General features: G+C 37.7%; 1 protein-coding gene across 1 annotated transcript; it reads right to left on the reverse strand.

The window, feature by feature from the left end:
- Positions 1–1,965: 1,965 nt before the first annotated feature.
- NABP1 (nucleic acid binding protein 1) lies at positions 1,966–10,886 on the reverse strand. Its single transcript, XM_082658145.1, has 6 exons — positions 10,328–10,886; positions 9,892–10,030; positions 7,199–7,270; positions 5,537–5,612; positions 4,809–4,875; positions 1,966–3,836 (listed from the first exon to the last, which is right to left on the reverse strand). Exons 1-6 carry the CDS (start codon positions 10,416–10,418, stop codon positions 3,667–3,669), a joined length of 615 nt encoding a protein of 204 aa, XP_082514271.1. The 5' UTR covers positions 10,419–10,886; the 3' UTR covers positions 1,966–3,666.
- Positions 10,887–13,998: the final 3,112 nt, after the last annotated feature.

A 13,998-nucleotide genomic window follows, 5' to 3' on the forward strand; every position in this document is an offset into this window, starting at 1 on the left:
GAATTTGGAAAAAACTTGAATACACCTGGAAAGTAGAATGTTTTTCTCCCTCGGGTCCTAACATACTATCATTCACAATAGTGCTGTTTTTCCAAGGTCACAATTAGATTTCCTCAGACGCATAACTTAACTGTTAGTCATTATGGCTACTTTGTGAAATGTGGGCTGTTTACTCCATTTACTTAATAATTGGCTGGAACCTCAATACACAGATTTTCACTACGGCCAAGTATATCTGCTTTTACCCCTGTCATTAAACCCATACCAGAGATCGACTGTGACCCTCTTCTACTAGAAATGTTCACCTTCATAAGACAGGGGATAAAACAAATTAAGAGAAGGAAAAATAGATTAAAAAAAAAAAAGAGGCCATCATAGGGCAAGTTTTCCCAAGAACAAGTCTAGAGGTAAGAACAGACTTTGGTGTGGAAAAGCGTTCCATGTTGATACTGCTTTTCACATGGTTTTCTGGTTTGTTGTCTCTAGAACTTTTGTGAATACATTAAAGTCTCTTAAGAGTCATGGCAGCCTAAAAGTGCTTGGAGCAATCAGTCATTATGGTACATTATGATACTTAATGGTATTATTAAGGTATAAGAAAAGGAAAGTCACGTCAGTAAGCAAACTGGAATGTCAGATCCACATAAACTTAAACTAACAACTGCTACTGTGTCTTAAGACTGATGTAAAATATTCTCAATTTGCACCTTCTGAGAAAACTTTTTAGTTTATCTTAAATCTTCCTATACTTTAAATGTTCTTTATATATCATAAGATTACTTTTTTACTAACCTCACATCTGTTTTTAGTATCACTCCCTTGGCATTATTACTCAACCCAGAAAATTAAACACCCTTAAAATGTTAAATGATAAAAATACAAGTGACAAATACTCAGTGATACAAATATTTAGGGTAGTCTAAAGCTAAACTGTCCTCAAATTTAAAACGCAATTACTAAACCTACAGGAACAAAGCAAAATTGAGTTGGTATACTATAGGAAAACCAGTCTAAGTGTCCATGGGAAAGCATACTGCAGCTTTCACTATTATACATCATCATCTGGGCTTATGGGTTTCATCTTTCCATGTCTGTACTGTAGCAACTCCCAAACAACCTGCCTAGACAGGAGGGGCCACCTGCCTAATGAGACTTCAATCCACTTCAGAACTGGTTTGTAAAAATAAAGTGGGACCCAAACCTAGCAGTGTATATTTCTATACTAAATGGCTTTTGTTTTCGGGAAGGTGTTTAAACTTATTTAAAAGTTGATAGCTGAAAGCACCAGGAAGGAGGAAGGTAGGAAACTTTCTTCCTCTTAACTTCTTGATGAGTACTGTCCAAGCAGGCTGGGAAGGCAAATGTTCATTATGGATTGCAACTCACTTTGCTTTGGTTTTGAAGGCTTCCCTTAAGAAAAAAGAAATTTGTTAATAAATGATAAAAAATACAGAACAACAAGGTTAAATGATTGAGGCAAATGTCAATTACAAAAGTAAAAGACAAGGTCTTTCTCTACTTAATCTCAACACAATAAAGGGTAACAATACTTCCACACCTAACCCTGCATTTTCTTCTGTTCTCGAGGTATGACTAGACAACAAACATTCGACTGCTTATTATGAGCCAGAAGTCATTCTACTCATTCACACAGGAAAATCTTAACTATACAAAAGGGTAATATTACTCACTTACTTGTTTTTATAGTTATGGAACCTGGCTTACAGAGGTTTCAAGTGGAATAACTTGCCCAACATCACAGGTGAAGAGAAAATAAGGCCAGGATTGGAAGCTCAGCAATCCATACCTGATTATTTTAATCTTCCAGAACTCCAAAATCCTTTCTTTTAAAATGACCTGTAACACTAATCTCCCACAAACAACTCAGTGTTAGTGCTCCTACATCTACTGAGATTTAAAAAAAAAAATTATGTACTAATTTATAATTTTTTTTATTCCAAACATCTGTAATTTTGTGAACATCTTAAAAAAATACTAGTCACAAAGCCAAATTAACTATAATCATCAGTATATGAATAAAGGAAAAACTTATTTCTATAACATATAATACCCAGTTACTGAAATACTATAAACAATAAGCTTCTTGAGATTATTCATTATTTCGTCTACCCCTTAACACTATCCACACAGTGCCTAATATGTGACATACTGAAATACCTGTTAGACACACTGGATTAGAGCAAACAAATATCTGGCACAAATTTTTATATTTAAACGCTATGGCACTTTCAGAAAACAAAGTCCACTTAAATTATTGTTATTTGAGGTGGGGAAAAAAGACACAGTGACAAATACAAAGCTAAGTAGTCACCAGGCTGAAGTCATCATTACAATTACAGTAAAACGTACTGGCTCTCCATTGTAAACCATTAAAAGAGCAAAAATAAGGTAGGTCTGTTAACATTAACGCAAGTTTTATTCAAGAGATAATGTTGAAGAAGAGTTTAATTCCAACAAAGGAAAAATTTACCAGTTATCCACCACACAGTAAAAAGTGGAACTGGACACCACTTACAACACATAAATAAATTCTACCTTTAAATTTCTAAATAAAGCTGTATTTGCTTCTTTGAGAGAGCCATTTCTTAACTTTTGCTGATAAGGCTTTGTGAATTGTGTTCAGAAACTGACAATAAACACACACACATACCCTCAAATAAAGTAAGAACCTAGGAATTTCACTCCAGGCTGAGTTTCTGCAAGTACCTAGGACGCCATAAATTAAGATTACATTTTTCTACATAAATTCAATTTGAATTGCCTTCACTATAATATTTATCTACCATAATTTGTAAAAATTAGATCAATGTTTATTATGACTTCATAATTCCCTCAAATTAAACTTCAATATTTGACATAGTAGTTTAAGAAAATAAACATTCAAGGCCTCAGTTTTAAATTTCCATTCAGTGTAATGCACGAAGCTGGTAAGTATTAACAGGACTACCCTAAGATAAAGGAAATGTAGCTTTCTTCTAAAAATTTCTTGTTATAATACAGATCACATTCTATTCCATAATTCTGATAAAGAATATGTTTTTTGGTAACAGAACAAGAGTTTAGGATGATTCAGTCCCTGGAAAATCTTAATGGCAGTCACTCAATGGAGAAGTCAATCATTCCTGGAGTCACAAACACTCAAAAATTGCTGTTAGCATTAACCATGTTTTTGCTTTTTTGGTGGTTATTGCATTAGCTGGCAATATCTGTTTTTAAGACAAAAGAACATCTCCCACTAAGCCTGCTTTAGTTGGCCATATCTGTTTTTAAGCCAAAAGAACATCTCCCACTAAGCCTTATTTTAAAAATTACAAAGTTTGTACAGAAAATAGACTCATAGAAGCTAAAATGCTGATGTCGTAAGTAACTCACCCATGAAATGGGTGCAGGTATTTTAGAGGATATCCAAAGATCTTTTTGCTCTAAAAATAAATGCCCCTATTCTTCAGTGTTCCCATTCTTCAATAGGATACTCGAGCAGCTTAATAGTTCTGCTATAAAAAACAAACCACTCTTGTTAACAAACCAAAAACATAAAAGGAAACCGATAAAGGACAGTTTTCACAGTTAACAATAAATAAAAGTGCAGTAAGTGTTCAAGTAGGGCACGTAGTTTAAAAACTACATGTGTGTATTTGGCATAGGTCATCTTTTAAAGGCTCTCCGAGGGTCCCTGCCATTACTTATTGTGGTCATGACTGTTTGATTATTAGCTGTTCCTGGTAGCTGTGGATTTACAGGTCCCCGGCCATTGCTTCTACCAGCATATGAAAATTGGCATCCCCTTGCTTCTGAGCCAGTTTGAACACCGTTTCCTAAAAAAGGATATAAAAAATCATCACCATTTTCAAATAGAAGTACATCTATTTGAAGTTGTAACACATGCTATTAATGCTTACAAGTATTATGGAAAACAAACTCCTTTATTTATTTATTTAATTATTTTTTTAAACTACTGGAAAAAACTCAGCTTGAGTCCTAGGTTTTCCCAAATGTATAATTACTGTAAATATATTAACTTGATGCTTGCATTACTAGGGAGAGGAAAAAAAGAGCAACTTGGGTAATAGAATAAGAAATCAATAAAGTAGGAAAAAAGCATAGTTAATGCCCTACCTACATTATAAGGGAAAAAGCAAAAGCAAAATGGTATATAAGTATTGGCATTTGGTTCAAATAAGGTTAACAATGTTTTAAAAGAGACACGTAATTCTAACTTTTTAAAGGAAAAACCAAAGCATCCCACAGCATAATGATCATCAGCTGTGCTCAAACATGTAGACAACAGGTCAAATAAAACTTCAGCCACCTTAATGAACTCCAATCACAAAAGACTTTTCCTCTGGTCTTTAAGAATAAAGGCTTCAAAAGACCTTTAACAAGGATGTAACAACCATTGACCTTTGAGAGTATTTGAGGGGTAAAGGCCAATCTTTTAAAGAGGCAGCTATGAGCATGTGAAAAACTAAGGTGAGCATCAATCTGAAGATAAACTGCTTTCGGTACACAAAAATAACCAGTTATTCTGCATCTATTATCAATAATCACTAGATTACAGAAATTTTGTAAAAATCAATGGAAAATAACATAATGAATCACCAAAACTTAGATTTATTATTAGCCAACGTTCACCCAGTAACTGGCCCAAATGTTTAAATATAGAATGTGCTCAATAAATTAGCTTAAGAGGGAATCTGCTTTCTAGAAAAATCAGTTATATTTTCATAAGATAGATTCCCTTAATTCTTACACCTGATCACAAATATACCAAAAAAAAAAAATCTTACCCACTGGTCCAAATGTACCTGTACCCATATTACTATTCATGGAATTATTCTTCTGTTCACTGTGTGCCTATTAAAAAAATGCCTTAATGTAATCAAATGAAGATTTTCAAAAAACCATATTATTATAACATGTTGTAGCCATTGTTTTTTTTTAAACTTTCAAGGGTTTTTAAACAATTTAAAAAGATTTATCCAAGTCCTTTCAATGTTAAAATATTCAGGAATGTTTCCAGACCTTTCAAAGCTTCTGTTACATCTTACACCTTCCTGATATTACTCCCTGCTCCTCAAAAGTGCTAAACTGCTAAATGGCACATACAGTCGTCCCTCAGTATCTCAGGCGGATTGGTTCCAGGACCCCCCAGATACCAAAATCTGAAGATGTTGAAGTTTCTTGTGCAATATGGCATACTGTAGTCAGCCCTCTGTATAGGAACATTCTGCATCAGCAAATTCAACCAGTGCAATCCCAGTTGGTTGAATGATCCATGGATATGGAGGGCTGACTGTACATTTCATATATGATACTACAGACACCTATACAGACTCACTCACAAAACATATAAAATGGAAAAGAATTCCATTAAAGAATCTTTAAAAAGATTCTTTTTAAAATCGTCTCCATTATACTTAGGGTATGAAAAGCTTGGCAACCTAGCCACAGATTTATAGTACATAGTCAAAATTAGCCTAATCATAAAAACAGACAATACATTTGGATTAATTACCCCTTTGTTCTGCTGTCCTCGATAATCTGGGTTAGGTTCACTGAAATTTGGCACTTCTGAATAAACCATACAAAATCTGAAAGACAATAAAGGACAATTTGAATGACTTCTGAAATAATCAACCTTTCTTTACATAACATGCATAACTTTCAGGAATAAAGAATGTAGATGTCAAATGAATTACCAAACAGCAATATGCTAACTAACTCTATTCATTTACAACAAAAACTTTCTAAATGCTTATGTTTCATTAAAAAAAAAATCAAATATTTGATTGCCTACAATGTTTAAAACATTCTACTTTGTATTTTAATTCTTCTTCTGTCCTTATCAAAGATCAAGGACACAGAAACACATCTTTGTCCTGTTTTTCCACATAGGCTGATGGATGCCTCTGAACCATGTTTATTAGGGTTCCAGAGTTTTTCCAGCATTGGTGATGGATTTGCACTGATCCACTCATACACTTTCATCCCGTCCCTCTTTGACCAATCACTGTGAATCTGCAAAGATAATCATTCAAGGTTAAAAGTGGATTTTGCAGGCATGAATAAAGACAACTGGCTATCAAGACACGGTTTATCCCAATGCTTCTTATCAGCTGACTATGGTGTATATTGATAAACATTACACACGAGCATTTTCTTAGCTCCTCAACCCACAAATAAATCAGAATCAGTTTTGGTAACTCCTGGACTGACCCTGACAAAGTCACTATGTATTGAGTGACCCCCAGTGGTTCTTCACATAACTGACCTCCATTATTATAAATACCTCTCTATACGTGAAAGTCAGAACAGGATCCTCAATCTTTCTGTAATATTGATGCTAAGACCTCTCATAACACATTGCTCTACTACTACTCTAAGTACGAACATAAGTGAATCCTAATTTTCCTCCTAAGCGAAAGCAAAGTGTTACCAGTTTCTGATCTTTAAAAGCTAGCAAGATTGCTTAGTTTTCCCAAAGTATCTTATTCCTGTAGTGTAGAACACATTCTTCCTTCCTTCCTTTATTTATTTATTTATTTTTGGTGCCATTTGTGGCTTCTCTCTTTAGATATCCTCTATTTTGACAGGCATAAGTTGATGTCAGGCATTAACCAAACAGAATGGATTTTATGATTTGGCTCATTGCTACACCATACTTTATGAGTACATCCCAAATGTCTAGGCCAGCATGGAGGCTGAATTACCTTTACACCCCTAGAGAGGATGGTTCCTCCAAGTCAGGGTAGAGATTACCACGGTAGTAGTTTATAGAAGCTTGCATTGTGGCTGCCTGTACGGTACCTAGACTGTGGATAAATACAGGACTTCAATTGTCATTGCTGCAAGTCCTTTTACATACAGAACTTACTTCAAATGGCATTTGTGACATCTGAAAGATATACATTCGCAAAGCCTACAGAAACGGTCCCACTGGGGATTGTCTCAAGTGCAGCTTCTTAATGCTCTTTGCCAGGAAAAACTGACATTCTCAACCACAGGAAACAGTACTGATAGGTGTTAAACTAGCACATACATGCAAAGTTAAGCTGCTGCAAGCATTCAGTTTACAGTCAAAAAGTCAACAAATAGGTTGATCGTTTATACCTACCAGTTATTCTGTACATATTATTTGTAATTTATTCAATTATATGAAATGCATCTTGATACTTACTCCCCAATTTTTTGAAGTTCTCCACCCCTTCCAGTATAAAGTGTCAGACATCCTTTCCACATGGATGCATACCTAGAAAGAAAAGAAACATCAGTTCTATGGAAATATGTATATTTCCTTCTACTTAAATCAAATAAATCTTTATACTATTTTTTTTGTATTGGGGTGCAGGTGGGGCTCAAACCCTGTATCTACCATTGATTAACTTGTTACTTACTAAGGAATAATGCAAAGAAAACTCTACTGCCAAATTTTGACATAATTATATAAACGATAACTAACCCTAGAAAATAGAAGTCTTTTTGCAAAGCAAGCATTGTTATACTCCAAAGATCACATCTTTAGCCAATTAAGAAAGGGAGAACGTTCAAACTGCAGAGATTCAAGCAGAATTACTTTTCAAACACAGGGCATATAAAATCAACACCCTAGTGTTTACTTTTACACGCATGTACTTGCTCTACCAGATATTGATATATATTTTCCTTTGCCTCCATAAAACACATAGGCTAGTATGTGTTATTCCTAAGCTACTGAAAATTTAGTAAAATTTAATCAAGGGGCTAAAAAACTATGATCACAAATCTTTCGCTTATCTGCTTTTCCAAATTCCCAGTTTTTAGCAACAACTTGGCTGAACAATTATTTACTGAGAACAATTTTGAATGCAGGAAGCATCATTAGATAAAATAATCCTATTCACAAATCTAAGACAAATGTAAATTCATCAATAGTATAAAATAAGCCCAAGGCTTGGTTTTCAGTGGTTCTTTGTACAACTACTATGGTAACTTCATGATTTAGAAAGATAAATTATAACCAAATATTGCTTAAGTATAATGATAGTTCATCTTTTAATACAGGTTAATAAAATTTTTCTCATTTCACATTATATATTTCTCTTCATTTAGTAAAGGTTATTTATTAAAGACTCCACTCACCACTTTTAAGTTACACAAAAAGTGACTTAGGAGACAGTGCACTAATATTTCACCTTACTAAAGTAAAAATTAATGCCTATTTTGAGAGAAAATTTGAAGTGATTACAACTAAAACATTTAACTTTCACTTATTTCAGGAATGAGATCAATGTTTGCAGGGTTTTCTGATATGCATCCCAATATTCAAATTACCATTATTGAGATGTATACCTTTCTTCAAAAGCTACTTTTCTTAGATTCAACCAGAATTTAAGGGCCTTACAATGGGCCAGACTCTGCTAGATATGTTACTTTAGTAAGGTATAAGTATTCCCATTTTACAGAAAAGGAAGTTGAAAAGTGTAATAACTTCAAGGTTACACTGAAGTAACAGTAGAGTTTCCTTGGTTTTGAATTTTCCTTTAAACTGTACTCCTTGGTAACTATACTCCTTAAAATCCTATAGATACTATAAGGCTACTGACTTAGTTTTTCCACAGTTTTTTTGATGGACACATCTATGTATTTTCCGTGACTACAAAATATGAAATAATTGAAAAGAGATGCCGTTTACAGTGTATAAAATAACTTCTAATCACTGGATGAGATACTTTGGCAGCCAAAAAACTTTAATTATGCTAATTCTTACCATATCCTCCCAGGAAGAAATTCTCTTTTGTGCAAGTTAAAGATGTGAAAGTTAAAAAGACATAGCCAGTGTCATAATGAGTCAGTGTATAAGAAAAAAAATGTCCTGACTCTCACTTCCTTCTTCGATGATACTATGCCTCACTTCCTGAAGATGTTGTAAGACCTGTAAAATACTATCAAAGGGCTCTAAGCTCCTACTTTCAGGGTGATCCAACACTTTTCTGAGATTCTATGTACTTTGCCAACGTCAATCTCCACCCACTTTTCCTACAGTTATCACCAATGAATTATTACAATTCTACTGACCACAAAGCTTCCAAAATCTATTTTTAAGACCTCTTTCTGGCATTTTATCCTCCTAATACTTGGTAAATCTCTAAAGGCAGTCTAATTACTAATCAAAAAAAAAAGGTTGTACTAAATTATTTTTAAAAGCCAATCTGCCAACTAACTCTTTTGGACAGAGGTATCATAGACATCTTTCTGCCAAACATTTTCTGCACATCATTTTGTTTTTGTACAACATTGACCTTACAGCAGTAGGCACAAGAAATTATTTTCAAGAATGTGACTTCCAGATATTGTAAACTTCCTCTCTCAACTTTTACATCCGAGTACAAATCTGACACACTACAAAACCTACTAAATTCTCCAGCTACAATCTCGATTTACGTCCCCACTGTCTAAATGAGTATACAAATAAAATACGGGCAGGATCTCAAAAGTCATTAAAAAGGGGAAAAGGTTGGAAAAAAAGCTAAGTGACAACTATATTAAATAGTTTATGAAAAAGATGAAGTATTGATTATGTTAGTTTTAACAATCTACTAAAAAGACTCAGTAATCCCAGAAGAGTATTTAAAAATCTACTTAATCTGTAAACTGAGGGTGGGGTTGTTTAGATTCGGCTGAAACTGACTGCTTTTAAAGATGAAGGTGTTACATCCCAATGCCGTCCATCACCTGAGGTTAACACTGAAGGGGCTTAAAAATCCTCGGGGTGGCCCACAGAAAAGATGAAATTTTAGAACTTGCCAAGGTCCCGGGCGTCAGCCAATTCCGATTCCGCAGACTCCTACTTGGGAGGCACTCTGATCCCCCAACCCTTTTATGCACACCTACCCTCTGGTCAACCGAATAATATCCCCTGGCTGTATAAGACCTCCGATTTCATCCCACACGGAAATAGTGATGCTGCCAGTTTTATCTGCTACTTTGCATGATCTCACTTCATGGCCGTCTTTGGTTTTGGTCACGCGTCCTGTGAGGATTTAAAAATCAAAATGGGGAGGGGTGTATTAGATAATGAGGACTTCCAAAAAGCTAACTCCTCCTCCGGGATCAAAATGCACCTGAAAGGTGGGAAGAGGTCGAGCCCCGGGTTCTCGCCGCAGGTAGGCTACGGCCCCAGCTCGGGCCAACGGGGCCACGTGGATGGGGGAGGGGAGAGGAAAGGGAGGAAAGGGGGACGGGAGCCCCCGGCTCGCGGCGGCGGCGCCCTTCCCTCCTGTCCCGGGACGCACACAGGGCGGCAAGGCGGGCTGCGGACCCCACTTACCTATCTCCAGCACAATAAAGACGACATTTAAGTTTTTCAGTCCGGGCTTAATATCTTTTATAAAAAGAGGGGGGTCGTTGACCCCGTTCATACTGAAGCAGGTGCTGCTACGCTGCGGAGACTCGAGTGGGCAGGGAGCCTGACAAAGCTTCCCACCCCCCGGGCCAGGGGCGAGGGCAGAGGGGCGACCTTGGGCGGGGTTGGCGAGAGAAGGGGCAGAAAGCGGTTAGTCAGGGACCAATGAAACCAGTCCAGACGGCACTGAGCCTAAAAAAAAGGGGAGGAAAAAAATAAAAACAAAACCAAAAACGCTCACAAGTTTAAAAGAAAAAAAGACGAACCACTCCGCACACCAACCCCGCTCCCAACGGGGCGACAGGAAGGCAAGCGCGAGAACTGCCCCCTTCTTTGGATAAAAGGAAGAAAAAAAGACAGCGAGAGGACGCCTCTGCCCTGAGTCCCGCTCACACACACACACGGGCGTTGCCCTGTCTGTCCCGGGCTCCGGGTAGTGACGGGCTGTGACAGCGAACCCAGAGCAGAAACCAAACTACCACGCACCCAGAGCACCAAACACCGACTGCGGAACGCGCCCGCGCGCCGGCTAGACCCCCGGGTCGCCCCGCCTCTTGTGACGTCCCATGGCGAGCCCCGCCCTCCATGCTCCGGGGAAGCCAAGGGGCGGAAACTGGCAGGCGACGCCAGCGCAGCCTCCCTCTTTCCTCCCCGGCATGTCAGCGCGGGCCCCGCCCCCTCAGCCGTCCAATCGGATCTCGGCTCCGCCCCACCCTCCTCCAGCTTCCGCCGTCGCTGCGCAGCGTCGGCTCTACCCTGCCTAGTCTTCCATCTAAAGGTTTCTATCACTTGCTGTCAGTCTTCTGGGTTTTCATGCATTTTTTTTTTCCCCTCAGAGTTCAGTCCTCCCGCCCCCCTGCCCTTTAGTTTCGCAGTCACTGCGAACGGTTGCTGTGTTTTAGGACCCAGTGGGTACGCCAAAAAGTATGCAGCAGAGTAAGAACAAGGTTCAGGCTAGGGTGGCTGGTCTGGGTTGAAAGAAAAAAAAGGTAGGGATGGGTCCTTAGCTGTAAGGCAGGAATTTTAGGGCCGGAAAGGAAGTTAGAGATCCACTCAACCGCCTCATTTTAAGCATATTTAAAATTGAGATCCAGAAAGGTGAGGTAGTTTGCTGAAGGTCACCCAGGAACTTTGTGAGCAAGCAGGGCGTCAACACAAGTTGTCCAACCTAGTCTTGGTGCTTTTCACTCTATAATGCTAGGCAGATAGACAAGTAGTTAAATTCCTTTGCAAATGTATTATTTTTCCTTACCCTTCTCTAGATTACATCTCTTACCCATGTTGCTTTTCTTTATGCTTGTTTGTTTTTTAATAGACTATTTTTTAGAGTAGTTTTATGTTAGAGAGGAAGGTATGGAGATTTCCCTTATACTCTCTACCCCGACACAGGTATAACCTCTCCCCATTATCAATATTCCCCCCAGAGTGGTACCTTTGTTGTAGCTGATGAACTTACATTAACACATCATCACCCAAAGTCCATATAATTTACCTTAGGGTTGGTTCTTGGTGTTGTACATTTTATGGTTTTGGACAAATGTATAATAACATGTATTCACCAATAAAGTATCATACAGAGTAGTTTCACTGCCCTGAAAATCTTATGTGTGCCACCTACTCATCCTTCCCTCTCCCCTAACCCCTGGCAACTACTGATATTTTTACTGTCTTCATTTTCCAGTATGTCATATAGTTGAAATCATAACAGTATGTAGCCTTTTCATATTGACTTCTTTCACTTAGTAATATGTATTTAAGTTTCCTCCATGTCATTTCATGTGCTATCAAGTCATGCAGTTGTTTTCGTACATACAAAATAATTGTGTGACAACAGTGGGAGACCCTGAAACATTATAACCTGGGGAGGGAAAAGATGAATAAAGTTTTCTTTATGTTGTGTAGTGAAAAAGACATATGCTTTAGAAGCAAACCTAGGTGTGAACGATTTACTAGCTGTGTGACCTTTAGGACAGTTGATTAAGCTTTCTAGTCATAATTTAATCATCTGAAAATAAAAGGATGTCTACCTCACAGAGGATTGCATGGGCTCATAATAGTGCCTAGCAAATAGAAGATACTCAATAAATATTTTCTCCTTGCCTATTTTCTATGATTAAAGAAAAGGAGACAATAGTAGCTTAAGCTGTGATTACTTAATCTTTTCTACATTCTACTTGGTGATCGCTAATTTTTATACCCATTTTACAGATGATGAAATCACCTGAGACCACATAGCCGGAGAAGGCCAAACTGAGTTTTGAATCTAGGCAATCTTGACACCAGAGCCTTCCGGCCTAAAGGTAATTTTTAGACTTAAAGTGCAGTAGTGGAATTATGAGTCAAAAGCAGACTAAATAAAGTTTTAGCAGCAACATATATCTATAGGGCTTTAGAGAATCATGTAATTAACTATTTGAGATGGTAACAGATACGTTGAGAAGAGTATCAGAATTTGTGTGGCAGAAGACTTTTTCTTTGAATCTTTCTGAATATTTTTAGCTCAACAACACCACTTCCCAAACACCTGCAAACAAACAGCATAGATATATTACAGCACAAGAAATGAGTTTCAACGATAATCACAACATTAACAGGGGAGTCAATACATTCTTAAGGAAGCAGAAGCTTTCAATTCATGGACAAATAAAGTCCAGTGTGCCAAAGACACTGACGTAATGCTGGAAAATGGTGTAACATATTATTATAAGCATGATTTCAATATCCAGTAAAACAATGATGAAACATGTGAGTTAATGGCAGAACCACATCCAACGTCAGGGCTCCCATAGACTCCCAGTCTGGCCCAGAGTTTAGGCAAAGAAAGTTAGCCACTCCCTGAACCCTGGGTCATTTGTTCCCAGAAAGGGGATTAGGTAGGACTGCTCAAACCAATTTACAGACATTTAGAAAGAGGAACCAGACACTTGGGAAGCCAGCCCCACAAAAGTAGAAGCTTGTGCTCAGAGGCACAGCCCAGCCCAGCCCTGCACTTCCCCCACAGGACAGAATTCAGTCGAACATCTCTCACTTCCTTTCCTCCTAACTCAGCAGTTCTCAGAAAGGAAATGGCAACAAGTGCTTTCTCATTCACCAAAACTAAAGGCAGTCTTGAGAAACAAGATGGTGTGGGCAGTTTAGGAACTCTTCAACCCAGGTCAGTTGGTTTAAACTATCCCTGATCACTCCTCAAGGGTGGTGGTTAATTTAAAAAAAAAAAAAGAAAGGAGATGTCTAGAAGAGCAACTATTGCCACCCAAATAATCTTTCCTAATATTACCATTCAGTGAAATAAACAAAGATCCATCAATGCCCAGCCAGTTAGAGCGTAATGACTCTATTGCTGCTTCTTTACTGTCTTTGCAGGATTACTTCGTGGTCTTGCTTCTAAGACTGTTTGTGGGCTTTCCACACTTTCATAGCCCAAACATAGACTTATTCTGAGATGATGAGAGGTTTATGCCCAGAAGCTCAACACCACTACTCCGTGTAAAGAAGATATTGCTTGGTCAGATCCAGTAAAATACCAAAGGGCATCCATTAGAATCTTGTGCATAAGTTTGCCCACCACCCACTACCCGTGCTCACTACCAGGTTCT

The sequence above is a fragment of the Grampus griseus genome (assembly GCF_964374135.1).
Source record: "Grampus griseus genome assembly, chromosome: 7".
Taxonomy (NCBI): domain Eukaryota; kingdom Metazoa; phylum Chordata; class Mammalia; order Artiodactyla; family Delphinidae; genus Grampus; species Grampus griseus.